The sequence below is a fragment of the Danio rerio genome, chromosome 23 (assembly GCF_052040795.2).
Source record: "Danio rerio strain M-AB ecotype USA chromosome 23, GRCz13ab, whole genome shotgun sequence".
Classification (NCBI taxonomy): Eukaryota; Metazoa; Chordata; class Actinopteri; order Cypriniformes; family Danionidae; genus Danio; species Danio rerio.
In genome coordinates, this window is record NC_141043.1 from 236,081 (window position 1) to 255,014 (window position 18,934).

At 42.9% G+C, this 18,934-nt stretch overlaps 2 protein-coding genes across 5 annotated transcripts in view; one reads left to right on the forward strand and one right to left on the reverse strand.

Moving 5' to 3' along the window:
• The window catches only part of LOC100001805 (PDZ domain-containing protein 4), a 35,891-nt gene extending 17,731 nt beyond the window's left edge, over positions 1-18,160 (forward strand). Inside the window, exons 2-8 of one of the 4 annotated variants that reach the window (XR_015523003.1) lie at positions 4,473-4,747; positions 7,015-7,105; positions 7,813-7,911; positions 9,517-9,579; positions 10,199-10,300; positions 13,481-15,950; positions 16,256-18,160. Coding sequence is in view for 1 of the 4 variants with exons in the window: in XM_087306360.1 (XP_087162486.1) it covers positions 4,473-4,747; positions 7,015-7,105; positions 7,813-7,911; positions 9,517-9,579; positions 10,199-10,300; positions 13,481-15,256 (2,406 nt within the window). In the remaining 3 variants the exon portion in view is untranslated. Of the gene's footprint in view, positions 1-4,472; positions 4,748-7,014; positions 7,106-7,812; positions 7,912-9,516; positions 9,580-10,198; positions 10,301-13,480 lie in introns of all 4 variants that reach the window. The other 3 variants (XR_015523004.1, XR_015523005.1, XM_087306360.1) reach the window with 3 other exon arrangements.
• Positions 1-18,934, reverse strand: part of anks1aa (ankyrin repeat and sterile alpha motif domain containing 1Aa) — a 133,527-nt gene that overhangs the window by 8,218 nt on the left and 106,375 nt on the right. The window lies entirely within an intron of this gene.

Sequence of the window (18,934 nt, forward strand, 5' to 3'; positions counted from 1 at the left end):
TGTATTACATAAATCAGATCAACATTTTCACATTAGTCAACAATATTACTGAAATTAGTTAAAAATCTTAATAAATTTAGATTTACACACATTTACTCAAGTAAATAAACAGAATTAATGATGGGCTAAAAATCTGCAGAAATTTGTGGAATTCTGTGGAAAATCTGTGGAATTCTGCGTGCGCAGATTCTGTGTGGGCCTAATAATGTGTAGATGTTCATACTTCAAAACAGCAGTGCAAAATACTATTATTATAAAGAAATACAGTCGTTTACTGTAACTTTTTTTTATATTTATATTTTCATATTTATTAATATTTAGTAATGCGGCAGTTGGGTTTAGGTGTTGTGTAAGATTAGGGATGTAGAATAAGATCATCCTTCATTATGACATATATAGTTCATATCTTAATAATAGACAGGTAATGCGCCAGCAGATAATAGCATGAATTGTGACCTATGGTAGTCTCATCATTGTTTTTAATGGTAAAGCTCTGGCAATCACAGATGACTGTTATACTGTGAAATAAAGTGTGCCACTGTAAAAACAAAACCGTTCAGTGTATGTTGTGATGCATGTTTTTATTTTTCCTCATGTATTTCTGCTTGTGAATGTCATTATGGGATCTTGATCTCTCCTCCAGCAGCTTTTAATCTTGAACAGTGTGTATAGTGTGTGTTCTGCTCATAACAGTCTGCAGTGCTGTATTGTCTGGCTTGGTGTTCTATATCAGGGGTTCCCAAACGTTTCTGCCCGTGACCCCTAAAATAACAATACCAGTGACTCACGGTCTCCAAATTTCTCAGAGGTGTTTATAAATGTACAAATGTTGCGCACACCAATAGGCCAATATAAACACAAGCATACTGACAACACACAACGGTTGAAGAACCGTCTCACTTTTATAGTCATTTATTCATTTAATTTAACATTGACCTCAGCTAAAGAGACTGGTGCACACAGTGTTTTCAGCACAAGTCTATTCTTGGTTTAATTTTGGAGATGTTTCATTTTTAATGTATTTAATTTGCCTTGTCAGAAAGTTTATCGCGGTGCTGTAAAATCTGCTGCAGCTGACGCGAGTGCTGTGTGGATGATCTAATGTAAACACACTGATCCTGTGAAGATCATGTAAAGGCTGAGGGCTGATCATTTGCATGTTGTTGTTTTTTACTATTAAAAACTACTATTTGTATCTTCTGTAGGTTATGGTTAAAATATAATATAATATTAATAGTTTCATAAAATATATTTGATTTTGTAAATCACCAAGCGACCTCCTGACATTGTCCTGCAACCCCCACTTTGGGAATCATTGTTGTATATTACTCTACAGTGAGCTTGTAATAAACTGCAGCACATGTTCTGCTATTCTACACTCTTATTCCTCTACATATGATCTCTTATATTATTTCACACCACTAAAATGTCAATAAAAGTCACTTTGTTAAACTGTAGAGTTGAATTATGAGCATCAGGAGTGGACAGAGCAGACATCCCATAATGCAGTTCACCACCGCTAATAAACACGTAATATCCAGAAAGTGTTGATGAACAGATATTGTTTACAGTGTATGCAGTTTCCAGAGCTGCAGAATTCAGATCAGCATGAGTGTAGGAGGAGAGCGCGGGAGAAAGAGACTCTGCGTTGTTTGAAGTCTGACCTGAGCCTGAAACTCACACTGTTTCCATCAGAATCCTGCTGAATATTATCACACTAATCCCTAATTACCAATCCCTCTCACCACAGGGATTACACACACACACACACACACACACACACACACACACACAGGAATAATTCATACAGACTCTAGCCCTTCATAAGCCTCTGGGAAAGGTCTGAGGACACAGGAGGTCGGAGATGATCTGCTAGAATTACAATTCACAACAGAGAAACACAGAAACACACACCTGGAAATCACACTATTAGTGTTTTCAGATTTTGTAATTCTCTCTACATGAGTATACGATAACCCTTTAGGTCACAATTGATGGTATTAACAAACCTTTAACACTACCTGCTCAATAAACCACTCTCGTCTGATTATTACCAGGGTTTAGGTGTTGCGTATGATCAGGGGTGCAGAATGAGATCAAACTTCATAACTACTAATGAACAGTTCATTCCGTAACAATAGGCAGGGTGTTAAATAGCAGGAATATATCATTACACTGATATAAACATACTGAAGTAAATAATACTTCATTCCAATAATATGAAGAGTCAACAGGTAAACACTGCAGAGACTGACAGAAGCATGAAGCACACACACACAAACACACACACCTGAGCAGCACTCACAACACACACACACTGCTGTTTCCCATCTGTCTGTAGCTCCGCCCTCTTCTGAAAAGAGCACAATCTCATTTGCATTTAAAGCGACAGACACCAAAACTACACACACACACACACACACACACACACACACACACACACACACACACACACACACATTGCTTGTATAAAGGAGCAGAATAGGTCTCCTGTAAAGCGTGCTGTCTGCAGATGTCGAGTCTGCAGGTCATTCATCACCGTGAGATTTTATTCTGCTGACCTGTTTGTAGTTTCCCTTTGCTGGTTTCTCCTGTCTCCTCAGCATTTAATGAACTTCATTAGCTTTCCTGCCGTCATCTTAATTCTTCCTTCTGTTTTTCATCCACAGACGGCTCAGATAAACTCCATGCTGTGCTCTGTCACAGGATTGAAGGTTTAGTTTCTATGTTTGAGTAAAATATATATAGTTCATAAAAAATGACCATTAGTTCATTCATTCATTTTCCTTCAGCTTAGTTCATTCATCAGGGGTCGCCACAGTGGAATGAACCACCCACTATTCCAGCATATGTTTTACACTACAACCCAGTACTGGTAAACACCCATACACACTCATTCACACACACACACACTCATACACTACGGCCAGTGTAGTTGATCAGTTCCCCTATAGCGCATGTGTTTGGACTGTAACCGGAGCACCCGGAGGAAACCCACGCCAACACGGGGAGAACATCGAAAACAACTGACCCAGCTGGGATTCGAACCAGTGACCTTCTTGCTATGAGGACACAGTGCTAACCACTGAGCCACGATGCTGCTCATAAAAATATACAGTTTAACAAAAAAGTGACCATTAGTTCATCCAACATTAAGATATTAGTTATTAATTCCAGCCCCCTGAGACCTTCAATCATCTATGAAACCTATCTAATCATCTATGACCACACACAACAAAAAACATCTTAAATAATTTATAAAATACATAGTAAAAGTCAAAATAATATTTATTTTATGTCAAAAACCATTATAATATTAAAGATTATTTATTTATTTACTATCTTTATTTTATTTTTTATTATTTTGAATAGTAACATGAATTGCAAATTTGCAGAAATGTTCTCAATATTTAGATTTTTTATTATTTTTTATTTTTTTTATATCTGCACCTCAGCCAAACACTCACTCTATCCTAACAAACATACATCAGTGGAAAGCTTATTTATGTAAAAATATCAATTACAAACTTTGTTAGTCACAAATCAAAAAGCAACAAATTCATCAAAACAGACCGTATGCCAGGGGTGTCCAAACTCAGTCCTGGAGGGCCGGTGTCCAGGAGAGTTGAGCTCCAACCCTAATCAAACACACCTGAAGCAGCTGATCAAGCTCTTAATAGGTACACTCATAACCTTCTGTCAGGCGTGTTAAACCCAGCAGGACACCGGCCCTCCAGGACTGAGTTTGGACACTCCTGCCATATGCCTTAACTGGTTTAGAGGTAATATTATATTGATCATATAATATTTACTTCAAACACCGTAATCCCGCGCTGGCATCCAGACTATGAGAATTCTCAAAGCTTGATAATATTCAGACTGAAACTATACCCTCGTCATTTTTAATCTCAGTAACTTTCACTTCCACAACATCTTGTCATCTCTGATTGGTGTTTAATTTTATGATCAACTATTAAATCCACAACAGCAAATCACAACCAGTTCCCTGCCGGCAAAATCAAGTCCTGCCATACAGTTCTCTCATTAATGAAGCCCTTGCAATCAGATATACATCAAATATTGGAGAAAAGGCTTCCAGTTCATGCCCTGAGGAGTAATATGGGTGATGTAAAAGTTTGTTTTCAAGTTTTTTGTAAAGGTGCAGTGTGTAAGACTGACACCCAGTGGTTGAAGTGAGTATTGCAGATCAAATTCGAAACACTTTTTCATCACCTGACGTCTCCACACAAACACAGACTGCCAGATTAACACCAACAGGAGTGAGCATGCCTGACTAAAGCCTACCCTGTGTCCTAAATACACACAATGTCATGGGATAAAGTCATATTTTCCACATTAAAGGAGTTTTCTTTTTATTTCCAAACCACCTAAAATATCTATTTCACAATGGTTTCTACATGTATGTGCATGTGTATTCATATTTATGTGTGCATATGTGTGTGTGTGTGCAGGTGGGCAGTGGAGATCTGTCTGCTCTGACTCAGGATCAGTCTCTGCGCTGCCGGAGGAACATCAGATGGACTCAGAGGAGGAGAGCCGGGGCTCTGGGATCCGCTGGCGGGACGGTGCTGACGGCAGAGTGTGTGGACAGCGGGACGCAGACCGACATCAGCTTCAGCTTCCAGCACATGCTGACGACAGGCAGATCCGGACACCACCACAGACCAGCGACGCCACCGTCACCACCACTGCCACCAGTGCCCGAGCCATTCCTCTTCAGCCAGCTGTACGTCTGCAGGATTTATTTACAGGAGGAGGAAATGTTGTGTTGAGAAGTGTTTATTTCAGTTCATCTTCATTTCTCTAGCGCTTTTACAATGAAGATTGTGTCAAAGCAGCGCAACATAGACGTCTGGTAAACTGTGTCAGTTCAGTTTATAGAGCTGAAGCTCAGTTGGTCACGCTTTATTCTGATGGTCTGTTTGTTAAATATAAGTTACGCTGCATCTACAGGCCAGCTAATTCTCATCAGATTATCAGCAGACTGTTAGGTTGGGGTTTGGGTTAGTGTTGACATGTACTTGCAAAGTTTCTCATAGTCAGCTAAATGTGTGTTGAAGGAGCAGAATCAGCAGATATCAAGCAGACAGTCTACTAATACTCAAATGGAGCATCAGAATAAAGTGGTACTGTTCAGTTCAGTTCAGTGTGGTTTAATCTTCACTACTGAGAGTCCAAACACTGTAGAGCAAATCCATCCATGCGCAGCTCCACAAGACCCAAACCAAGCACGCCAGTGGCGACAGTATACATACAATCATTTTCAACTGCTTATCTGGGGTCGGGTCACGGGGGCAGCAGTCTTAGCAAAAAACCCAGACTTCCCTCTCCCCAGACACTTCCTCCAGCTCCTCCGGGGGGATCCCGAGGCGTTCCTAGGCCAGCCGAGGGACAGTGGGACATGCCTGGAACACCTCCCTAGGTAGGCGTCCAGGAGGCATCCGAACAGATGCCTGAGCCCCTGCAGCTGACCTCTCTGGATGTAGAGGAGTAGCGGCTTGACTCTGAGCTCCTCCCGAGTGTCAGAGCTCCTCTATTAGGGTGCACCCTGCCACCCTGCGAAGCAAACTCATTTCGGCCGCTTGTATGCAAGATCTTGTGCTTTAAGTCATGTCCCAAAGCTCATGCCCATAGGTGAGAGTAGGAACGTAGACTGACCGATAAATCGAGAGCTTTGCCTTTCAGCACAGCTCCTTCTTTACCACAACGGACCAGTACATCGACCACATTACTGCTGCCGCTGCACCAATCCGCCTGCCAATCTACTGTTCCATCCTTCCCTCACTCATGAACAAAACCCCGAGATACTTGAACTCCTCCACTTGAGGTAAGGACTCCCATAAACCCTCGAGCACCCTGGTGAGGGTATAGAGCTGGTCCAGTGTACCACGGCCTGGATGAAACCCGCATTGTTCCTCCTGAATCCTAGGTTAAACCATCAGCCGGATCCTCTCCAGTATCCTGGCATAGACTTTCCCAGGGAGGGTGAGGAGTGTGATCCCCCTATAGTTAGTGCACACTCTCCGGTCCCCCTTCTTAAAAGTGCAACCCAGGCTCATTCTGATCAATGTAGTCCCACGGACATTTCTAGAGACTGCGATTTACGTGGTCGGAGGTACGTATGGCCGCTTGGGCGCTTGCCGGCTGACAGCTCACCTCCATGTGGGGTGCTTTCCCTCCGCAACCAGTTTGTCTGGTTAGCTCGACGTGTACGTCGGCGGAGTGGAGACCCGAAGGAGAGCTGACCACGATGACGGCGACGGCCGAGTTCCAGAAATAAGGCAAGACTAAAACAGAATCCAAAAAATAAAGTGAGCGAGTGAATAACAGGGCGATGATGTGGTGAAATCTGAAAACGTGGTCAAAATCAGACGAGGGCTTTTCTTTTTCTGGACGGCTTTTGTAAATCGTTGCTTGGATTAAGGGAAGCAAGCGGTGGGCGGGTCAATCGGTAAAACTGGTTGGGTTTAGGGAAGGAGAAGGAGGAGGGTGGATCGGCTGATTGGCCGGTCGCCCAGTCAATCATTCAGTCAGTTGGAAAGACAGTTGCTCGACAGCGGCCTCCGGCGGCTTCACGCGAGAACAGGTGCAAACAGTGCTCGCAAGAGGCATTCGAGATGTGAAAACAAAAACTGCACAAATCCGTATCTCCCGTACCTCCAGAAACGCCCGTGGGGCTATGTTTCCAGAATGAGCCTGGGTTGTAAAAACAGGAACCACCACCCCAGTAGCCCAGTCCAGAGGCACCGTCCCTGACCTCCATGCAATATTGCAGACGTGTCAGCCCCGCAACATCCAGAGACAGTATACAGTGCTGTATTATTAATCCATTATGCAAAGAGAAACACAAAGTACATGACAGAAATAAATACTTGTCAAGAGGGGTGTAATAAGACCACTTCATGGTGCTTTAGTGTTCAGTGTAAGTTTCAGGAATAATATGAATATCTTCCTCTGCTTTCCTCCAGTGTTGTAATCTGTTTTTCTGCTCAGCGCTCCTGTGGATCATGTTTACTACGACCCAACAGACTACTTCGACATCAGCCAGCATGAGGTGGACAGACAAGATGACCTGGAGTACGAGGTCAGCACCGTCCCGTCACGGCTTGATCACACACAAATAAAAACATGAGATGAGGAGCTCAGGAATGAGTTAAAAAGCATGCTGTAGCACGATCCATATGATGCAATATTATGAACATGAAGTATAACAGAGCCATTATACATAGGACAACAGTGTTTATAAAACAGTGGAGCCTTTCAGAAGAATGTTTAACGCTCATCTGCGTCTGAAATCCTGGAATTATATCATCTTTGCATTAAAAAGCGAACTCCCACATGTGTGAGGTGTGTGTACTGCAGTGTGTGTGTGCAGGACAGTAGATCTGACAGTATTGTCTCCTCTGGCTGCCGTTATCAGTCTCACACTGCTGTTTTCCTCTTTCTGAAAGTCTTCATAACACCATGCTGGAGTTTCTCTGTCATTATTTCAGCCAATAGGAGTGTAGAATTTCACGATAATGTCAAAACCTGTTTGAGCATTATTTAAATGTAAGTGCATACTAATTAAGGCCACTTAATATAAAGTGGGTTGCTGGTTTTCCTTTGGGCCGGAGCATCCTCTTATCTGTGTGTGTGTGTGTGTGTGTGTGTGTGTGTGTGTGTGTGTGTGTTGTGTGTGTGTGTTGTGTGTGTGTGTTGTGTGTGTGTGTGTGTGTGTGTGTGTGTGTGTGTGTGTGTGTGTGTGTGTGTGTGTGTGTGTGTGTGTGTGTGTGTGTGTGTGTCCTCCAGGAGGTGGAACTGTATAAATCATGTCAGCAGGATAAGCTGGGCCTGACCGTGTGTTATCGCACTGATGATGAAGAGGATCTGGGCATCTACGTGGGGGAGGTGAGGAAACCTTTACTTATTTTTTTTATTGTAAAATATTTGCTCTTTTTGTGCAAAACTTTGTACAAGAGTAATGCAGAATGATCCTGAGAGCATAATAGCTAGAAATACAGGTAAATATATATACACGTTTACTTTATATTTATTTAAGGTTTTCAATGCAAATCCAATAGATCCACTGGTTTGGTAAATAAAGCAGCAAATCTCTCATCAAACTATCTGCACTTTCTATATTCTGCATTCTGTGTGATCCACATTACTGCCACAGGTTTGGTGAACAAAGCAAGTCTCATATAATACTATATCTACTAAAAGACTGAACATATTACTGTTATGCACAGAAATCATGTACACATATCAGTCAATAATGAAATAAAAGCTGAATGAACATATATGCAGACACATGTGCAGAAGAGAATGGATCGGCAGATGAGTGTGTGGGTCTGCTGATGCATTATGAATGAAGGCTGAGGGAGGACTGTGAACATTACATAAATCACACTTTTAAATCACACGTCGTGTTAAATCTGAAACAGCGCTTCATCTCATCTGATGACCTCGCTTAAGCATTACAATCACAGCACATTTATCACGGTAAAGCTCAAGTTTTGTGTAAGTTTGTATTATTTTTGTGATAGACCATTTACATTGATAACAAACAACAGCTACAGCCACACTGCGAAATAACTCTTACTGAGAGTTTGTGTCTTGTTTCCAGTCCAAAAGTCTACAAACTATTAAATCAAGAAGCATTTTCTAGAGGAGTAATAAATATAGTGTTGTTTTCAGAAAAAATTAGTCAGAATGAAGAGAGATTCTGCTTAACACAAGCAGAATAACCTGACAGTGGAGGAGGCAGAATAATCACATGTCAAAAGGAAAAGCTGGACTATCTTGCTTCCCCCATTGTCAGATTATTCAGAAACTCTCTTCATTTTGACTCATTATTTCTAAAAACAAGATAAAAGGTTGTGCTTATAGAAAATGCTTCTTGATTTAAGAATCTTTAGATATCTGGACAGGGGCGGACTGGCAATCTGGCAATTCTGGCAAATGCCAGAGGGGCCGGACCAATTTTTAAATGTGGGCCAGTCAGTTTTTTTTATTTTTTATTTGTTTTTGTTTTTAAGTGCAGACAGCTTTTATCTCTTGCTAGATGTGATATTATGATGATGATGATAAAAATAATAATAATAATAAATGTTAAGCATTTGGCCCAATCGGCAACTGCCGCCTGGTTTCAAGATGGGCCGACCCAATCCGAGGTTACCCGGACATAATTAAAATCGGGCCAGAATGTCATATTATTTCACCATCTTTACACCAAAATAAATAGTTATTGTGCGTGTCCGTGGGTGAGGTTGTGTTGGTGTGGTAATGTGGGCTGGTGTGGCAACAGTGCCAGGGCTGAATTTTTGTCTCAGTCCGCCCCTGTATCTGGACTAAAACCCAGACTAAGACTGTCAGTAAGAGCAGCAGTGTTGCAGTGTTTTTGTAACAGAAGCATTGCAGTCAAACGTAACACAGCTTCAGCTATAAACTAAACTAGTATCCATTTAAAATGGACTGTGAATGTCTGAGAAATCATATTTCACATTATTTCAGGTCAACCCAAACAGTATCGCAGCTAAAGACGGCCGAATCCGAGAGGGAGACCGAATCCTGCAGGTAACACCAGACTAACACAAACACAAGAGCTCAAACATAACCAGCTTCCAGGACCAACACTGATATTAAAGCTCTATTAAAGCACAAAATATTAATTATTATTATTATTATTAATGGTCAAAGTAATAAAAGCAATCATGACTGGAGTAATCATTTCATTTGAAACTACATAAAATAAGTAATAAATATTTAATAAATAAGTTTTAAACATTTTTTTAACATTTAATAAAGGCAGCTTTGATAAACAGAATGAAGTTCTTTAAATTATAAAATAAAATTAATAATAATAATAATAAGAAAACACCTCAAACTGACTGGTAGAGTACATTTTTTACCTTGAATTTTTTCTGTTTTAAAAAAAAAGTTATTTAATATTTCTCCCTAACATATTGATTTGGGTATGGCTAATTTTGGACTGTGATCTTCAGTTTTTTAGTAAGTTTTGGAGTTAATAACTGCTGTACACAGTGCATTAGTGTGCCATTTGGCATGCAGCGTTACTCTACTTCCTCTACAAAATAGCAGAAAACTGTGCATAAGTGTGTGTGATTAGGGAAACAGCATATGCAGTGTGCACTTAAACCTTCAACAAGACATAAGCGGATGTTACTGTGTGCAGATTAATGGGGTGGACGTTCAGAACCGAGAGGAAGCCGTGGCCATCTTGACCAGAGAGGACAGCACTAACATATCTCTGCTCCTGGCACGGCCAGACATCGAGGTGAGAGTCAGTTTATAATAGACAACACTTTAATACATCTGCATATTGCAGATCACATCACGTCATTTACACATCACGTAAAACTAGACAAGGTGGACGGTGATGGGCCACTTTCATATCAGTCAGATCACCGCTTCAGAATCCTGGTAGTTTGATTGGGTATTTTTGCATTAAAAAGTCACAAAAGTAAACTGAAAATTTTCTGCTTTGAAAATTGCATTTAAAATATCCTTGTTAATTTGAAGCATCTTTAAGCACTTTTCAACAAAGCAAGCCAGTTTTGCAGATATTCCAAGAGTTGCATTTCGAAAAGCCAAATTCCAGCACTTTAAGCACCTTAATCAATAAATACCAAAATCAGAGAATGTCTCTCTTAAAACAAGCTAAATAACCTGGTTTTCACTTTAAAATAACATTATTGTGGGTTTAGTTTTTGCTGCGGTTTGGAAAATGCTAGATGATTCCTGCAGCTGATAAAGCAACACATTCACCCATTACTAGAATAGTCTGCTCATTCCAGCGGCAGCAGACACATGTGTGCAGTGCACAGGTGAACACACGGCTCTATTCTGCCCTCTGTTTACAAACCAAAGCAGACAGGAGAGGTCAGAGAAGGACAAAAACCCAGACCAGGACATACATGAAAGAGAGAGAGAGAGAGAGAAAAGAGCGAGGAGAAATGAGGACAGAGCCGGCTCCACAGTCTTTGTTGGACTCAAGGTCATGTTTTAGAGCGAGACACACTTTAGGCCATACTATAACACACACACAAGCTCCAAAACACATCGCTTTCATTCCCGTCAGAGACATCAGCTGTGTTCAGAATAAAATGGTAGAATTATATTTAACATTTGTTTATGCTTATGAAGCACTTTGAGTTTCCTGTTGTGCAGGAATAGTGCTTTATAAATAAAGGCTCATTCATTTTCCTTTAGCTTAGTCTCCTGTTTATCAGCAATCACCACAGTGGAATGAACCGCCAACTATTCCAGCATATGTTTCACACAGCGGATGCGCTTCCAGCTGCAACCCAGTACTGGAAAACACCCATACACACTCATTCTCTCTCTCTCACACACACACACACACACACACACACACTCATACACTACGGCCAGTGTAGTTGATCAGTTCCCCTATAGCGCATGTGTTTGGACTGTAACCGGAGCACCCGGAGGAAACCCACACCAACACAGGGAGAACATGCAAACTCAGAAACACCAACTGACCCAGCTGAGACTCAAACCAGAGACCTTCTTACTGTGAGGCCACAGTGCTAACCACTGCGCCACCGTGCCGTCCACCGTTTAACTCTAATAAATAGAAATATAAGTGTGCAGGTAACACAATAAGCACACAGTGTCCTACATCATCCTGAAGCTGAAGGTCATCTTGAGCAGGATACAGCAGTCATGCAGAGCTCTCATGTTTGATGAAGCACCACACAGCACAGAGAGCAGGAGAGTGAGTTTGCTGAAGTCAAGAGAAGATGCAGATCATTGTGTTTCAGTGGGAGTCTTCATTGATTGGGGACAAACCCCATAGGCTGCCAACATGCTTAAACAGCCCTATTCATCATCTTTAGCCCATGTGGAAGCCATAGCAACAGTCCGTATCCCACCGGTGAATATTTAAATAAAACATAATGCAACCCCCCGAAGGAAGAACTAGTTCATGAATACAAATAGACCGAGTCAACATGCGGCGACGTCTGAGGCCTTCACAAACTTCATTTAGCTTGATGCCATTTGACATGAAGCTGCGCGAGCAAATCAGGATCTCGGAAAACACAGCTCATTTGCATATAATAATCACATCAGTGGACGGCAGTGTGCACATGCCAATATGTGTTTAATAAAGCAACTCAATCAACAGTGAGATACATCTGCATATGTACAACGCTTTAATCATATTCTACAGTCAATCATCCTACTTCAGCTTAGTGTCTTATTTATCAGGGGTCACCACAGCGGAATGAACCACCAACTACTATAGCATATGTTTTAAACAGCGATACCCTTCCAGCCGCAAACCAATACTGGTAAACACCCACACACACACACACACTCATACACTACGGCCAGTGTAGTTGATCAGTTTCCCTATAGCGCATGTGTTTGGACTGTGGGGGAAACCGGAGCACCCGGAGGAAACCCACACCAACACGGGGAGAACATGCAAACTCCACACAGAAACACCAACTGACCCAGCCGAGACTCAAACCAGCGTCTTAAGTGCTGTGAGGCCACAGTGCTAACCACTGCGCCACCATGCCACTCCATATTCAGTATTCATACAGAAATACATCAGATGCAGAAGTGTGCCTCATATACAAACCAAACAACACCACATACAGGACTAACAACAACTGAACACTGAAGGGTAATTTTGCAAACTGTCACTGAAACTGTGCTGTTTCAGATTTGGGGTCAGTAGCACACAAGTGTGTGTGTAGTGGTGTGTTTTAGGGATGGTCCAGATGGTGTGTGAGCCTGTGGGCCCGTGTATTCCCCAGCACAGGTGGCTCATTTGGAGGAACCTCAGGTTTGATTGTCTAGAACAACAGATGGGAAAGTCCTGAAGTCAGTCAGAGTAGCAGAGCTTGAGCTTAGTGAGATGCACACTGCCCTCTGCTGCTCACCACGGGACATCTGAAGTCCTGCATGTTTCTTTTTGCTGTTGATTATTCAGAAATGAGCTCCTTTGCACTCAATTGAGTGTCTCCCCTGTGATTACGTTGGTGCTTTGTTGGCCCAATGACTTCCATTAGAATCACATTTATTGGTGGCAAAGCCATGGCACAAACGTGTAACTAAAAGGTCCATATTTAATACCTCATGGGTACGTATTAGTACCTAAAAATTACAAATATGTACATCTTGAAAATTTTAGGTACTAATATACTCCTTTCAGGTACCAATATGGACCCTTTAAGCAGAAATGTGTAGCTTTTGAAAAGGTACCACCCCAGTGACAGCTCGCATACCTTTATTTCTGAGACTGTATGATTGTGGATCTGCTCCCTGTTAAACAGAAATTAAGGACAAATCTATACAGGAGGGTGAAGATCTCTTCAATTGTGCAGAACAGCCCTGTAAAGACAGAAGTACAGTGATTCTGCAAGTGTCTTGAAATGGTTTGCCTAATTTATATCTTCTCTTTCTTCTACAACTCAAACAGAATGAGGCTGATGATCTGGATCTAGAGTTGGGCATGGGCCTGGATCTGGAGGACTTGGAGATCGCCTCAAACGTGCCCAGCTCACATCACCGCAGCAAAGCCAGCTCCCTGCTGAGTGACGTCAGCGGGATTCGAGCTAATCGGCCGAATTTGTGGCACACGGCCCTCAATAACAGCCAGGAGCTGGACAGCGGTGTGGGCCGCACGGATGAGAGCACACGCTGCGAAGAGTCCTCAGAACTGGCTGAAGATGCCACCAGTGCATGCACCACCAACGCCACCAACACGCCGGGCAGCCTGCGCAAGTTTAAAGCGGCTCAGCATGGGTTTGAGTTCCACTACAGCAATGACTCTTTACTGGGACCAGATGGGGTGGACCACGGAGCTCCTGAATCACTAGGAGCAAGCAAAGTGCCGGGGTTAACCGAAGAAGAATACGAACGCTACCGAGAGCTTCTGGAGATCCGCTGCCTTTACGAGAAGAACGGAAACGCACTTCTGTATTTGGATGGAAGAAACCAGTGTGACTTTGCAGGGGGAAGCATCCCTGTCGATATGAACTGCAACGAGAGTTTGATGCAGCACGAAATCGCTCTTCTGGATGAGGAAATACGACATCTGGAGTTTAAATGGCGCAATGTCTTGCGCGCACAGAAGATGCAGCAGTTGCGCCAACGCTGCTTAAAGGTCTGGCCTGCTGATGAAGAGGACGATGAAGACAAAGGAGCAAAGGCAAGATGTGGAGGCGCAGAATCAATCCACCATGACCTCTCGGATATCAACGAGATCCCAGAAAGGGAGCGTTCTGATAAGGAAAGCACAAGCGCATATAACACTGGAGGGGAGAGCTGTAGGAGCACACCTCTGGCTAGTGAACGAAACCCTTCGCTGTCCGCAGCTGGAGACTCCAGTGCCTCTGCAACCATGCGGCCTCGGACGCCACGTCACAAAACAAGGGATAGGAATCCAAACTCTGCAGACATCAAGAAAAAGAGCGAAGAATTGGGGGACGTCAAAAATCCAGCAGCAAGGGTTAGGAACGGCGGCGGTAGGAAGGGTTTGGATGGACCGCGAAGGGGATCCCACACTAATGGAGCTAGTGGGGTAGTAAAAGGGGGACGGAGTGCTGAAAACAGCCCATATCTGTCCCGCCGGCACTGCAGCACCTCACTGCCTCAACGCTACCAGAGCTGCATGCAACTGAGAGATGTGACCATCAATGATGGGAACACTGAAGAAGATCCTGCTCACTCCAGCACGACACCTACTGCTAATAAAGACACCACTGCTACTGCCGTGAATATCCCACCTCCATCTTCACCTAGGATGGAGTGGAAGGTGAAGATCCGCAGCGATGGCTCAAGGTACGTGGCTAAACGTCCTGTAAGAGATCGTCTGCTGAAGGCTCGTGCCATGAAGATTCGTGAGGAGCGCAGCGGGATGACCACAGACGATGATGCGGTGAGCGAAATGAAAATGGGGAGATATTGGAGCAAAGAGGAGCGCAAGCAGCAGCTGCTGAGAGCCCGGGAACATCGGAGACGGCGGGAGTTCATGATGCAGAGTCGACTGGACTTCTTGAGGGAGAAAGAAAAGGAGCAAGACTCCGGACCACAGGCTTCCATACTGGAGCTGAGCCAGAAGAAGAGCATGAAGAAGCGCAGCCGACGCATCCTGGACAACTGGATCACCATTCAGGAGCTGCTGGCTCATGGATCCAGCTCTGTGGATGGGAAGAAAGTCTACAACCCGTTGCTCTCCGTGACCACTGTCTGATCGACAGCCAGACTCTAATGAAGTTAGAGTGGAGATGACTGCAAAGTTTAGCCAAGTCTGATGAAGATGCCAACAGGAATACTCCAGAAACATTGATGGTGGATATAAACATGGCAAACACAGGGCCGAATGCAGAATGCAGAATGAATGTACCTGTTTTCATAATCTGTTTGTAAAAATGGCTTTAATGCTTGAGTTTGAGTCACACCAGCGCTGAGGATCTGGAGCATCTCTCATTAAAACATTCATTCACAAAGACTTGTCAGATGAATGAAGCGGTGGGCTCGTTTAGTCCTGGAGATCAAGGGTTCAGTTTGACACACACAAAAAGCTTAATTAGGAGTAAAACCAGAGTGTGAATTACAGGAGGGTTTGGGGGATCGATCCTCTAATCAATGCTTGATTCCCCTTTAAACGATGTCAAACAAGATGCATGCAGGGTCAGCCGAGAGAGAAATCTGATCTGATCTGTTTCTTAATAATGGAAATAATAGTGGCGGCACGGTGGCGCAGTGGTTACACTGTGGCCTCACAGCATGAAGGTTGCTGGTTCGAGTCTCGGCTGGGTCAGTGTGTGTTTCTGTGTGGAGTTTGCATGTTCTCCCCGTGTTGGTGTGGGTTTCCTCCGGGTGCTCCGGTTTCCCCCACAGTCCAAACACATGCGCTATAGGGGAACTGATCAACTACACTGGCCGTAGTGTATGAGTGTGTATGTGTGAATGAGTGTGTATGGGGGTTTCCCAGTACTGGGTTGCTGTCGGAAGGGCATCCGCTGTGTAAAACATATGCTGGAATAGTTGGCAGTTCATTCCGCTGTGGCGACCTCTATTAAATAAAGGGATTAAGCTGAAGGAAAATGAATAAACAAATAGAAATTCACTAATTTATTCATTTTCGCCACAGCGGAATGAACCGCCAACTTATCCAGCATATGGTTAGCTGAAACCCATCTCTGGGAAAACCCATACACACTCATTCACACACACTCATACACTACAGACAATTTAGCCCACCCAATTCCCCTGTACCACATGTGTTTGGACTGTGGGGGAATCCGGAGCACCTGGAGGAAACTCACGCGAATGCAGGGAGAACATGCAAACTCCACACGGAAACACCAACTGACCCAGGCTCGAACCAGTGACCTTCTTGCTGTGAGGCGACAGCACTACCTACTGCGCCACTGCTTCGCCAAACAGAAATAATAGATAATAAATATACATGTGACCTCCCCTGTAACGGTTCATATACCCTTGAGTGCATAATCATGCCAATCAGCCAACATGAGAGAAAAATCCTTCATTAGTCTGAAACTGGCAGCACCGATTAACACCGCAAGTCTTCACTTGTTTATTCCTACATTGAGCCTACAAGCAGTCCAATTAGAAGCAAAGTTTGACCTACAGACAGCTCTGAAACAGCTAATCAGAGACTAATATAAATCAGAACACACTGAATATCCCACAAAACACTTCAACATGTTTTATTAATAAATGAGATTTAAATTGAATAAACGCATCAGTTTGATTCACTGAAGCATGTACGACTCAAGCTAACAGTACTGAAGGAGGTGATCTTCACACCCTGAGCATCCTCTCCGGGACCGTGGCTCCTCTCCGGGACCAAACGTGATCACCCCTGATCAAAGACGTGTTAATGATCAGGGAATAAAGCACACCGAGCAATCAACATTCAGTTGTATAAACCGGTTTCTTATAGTCCTTTCACTCCACCGCTCTGCATATTCACACCACTCCTATTATTAGTTCAAGAGTTCACGCTAAGATCTTGCAGGTTCTGCATGCTTATCTGGGAGAGAACCTTGAGCTCTGATATAACTAAGCCCAGGTCTCTCCAGGTCAATAAGCATATAAGGGGGTCCGAGAGCAGGCAGGTGCCGACAGCTCCCCCTGGTAAAGGAGGAAAGAGGGAGATGGGCTGAAAGCGGGGATTCTTCCAGAAAGAAGATAAGGTAGTCGGGTGAAATCGCTCTATTTACTGTAGGCTTGAATCAATCTGATCACGAAATGTGTTGGTAAACCTTCACTCAACAGGTATTCATCACACTTGATCACATCCAAAGATTTAAGTCAAAATAACATTACGAGTTACTTCAACTCACAGCAATTAAATGTAGAACTAATTTGCATAAATGAAAATAAGCTTGAACCCTGATTACCATATATTAAGCAAGTTATTATGATTAGATAATACACAGGAGGTCTTCAACTGTGTGCTGTCGTTGATTTCTGATCCTATCATTGTTTCTTCCTGTGCAGTATCATGATGACTGTTAGTGCAGATGACTGATGTTAATCTGGTGAATCTGCTGAATCTGCTGCTGTTGTTTTGGCTTCATATGTCATTACGTGTGTCTTAATAACCTAATATGATCATCTACACTGATCAAATGAAGAAGTCAGCAGAAGAGAAAACAGATGAAAAGCCATCAATAACTGCTGAGCTGATTTCACAACTGTACAAGCACATGAACCATTGAACAAACAAGCACAGTAAAAACAAGATTTCAGCACACAGATATAGGCACAAGCAACGGAAATGCCGGTTTTCTAACGCAGACATGCTCTGAAATCTATGATTTGACTGTTTATTTTTGGTGGTACATTTGTCAGTGCTCAAGGAAAGAAATAGAGGACATTACCGCTCTTTATAATAATACTTCAGCTCGCATAATCTGATCTGAAAGCGTCTCTTTGATATTGTAAACTGCATGTTGGTCTGGGAAATGTTTCAGTTCTGTTGTGTGAGTTGTTACTGTGTCTGTGGTAAAACTGAACATTATCAGGACATTAATATATCGTGCACATCTGCTCCTCCTGCAGCTCTGACATAAGGAGATTTCTCATACTTCAATGTTTTTAATTAAAACTTTTGCAACTTGTAGTTTGAGTTTCAATCATTATTCCAATCATTATCATTACTTTACACCAGGGGTGTCAAACTCAATTCCTGGAGGTTTAGCTCCAACCCTGCTCCAACACACTTACCTGTAGGTTTCAAACAAGCCTGAAGGACCCAATTAGTTTGATCAGGTGTGTTTAATTAGGGTTGGAACTAAACTGCAGAGCTGCGGCCCTCCAGGAACTGAGTTTGACACCTGTGCTGAGCACACTGTAGAACATCTGACATGTTGATTTGCTCATTCTAAAATGCCTGAACTGTTTCAGTATAAGTGTTATTATATGATTAATGAATCACTCTGCACTCCAGGTCTCATGTCTTCAAACACCACCGTGTGTTCACTGTGTGTCAGGATTGCCTTTTGGTGCACAAGTCATTTATTAAATGAAGAGAAGATTCACGCAGCCTCTCCGACTGCAGCAAATTCAGTTTTTACTGTTGAGATTTGGCGCCAGATAGTCAGGAAGTGACGGGTTTGTTCTGTTTGACTGGTTGGATGGAAACGCAGCTTTATTCGCACGTCTTTTATGCAATATTCCAGGTTTTTGATGGAAACATAGCTAGTAACAAAGATTTACCCATCTGCTGAGATTTCAGCAAAATTGACCAAAGATGGTGAACGAAATCTTGTTACCACACCTGAGTAAAGGGGAAGGAAAGTTCAGGAAGGTCTATCCTGGGCCTTTTTCTTCAGATTCCAGAGTTTTTGTCATTTTATTACAGAGAATATTTAAGTCTGAGTACAGTCCATGCCTA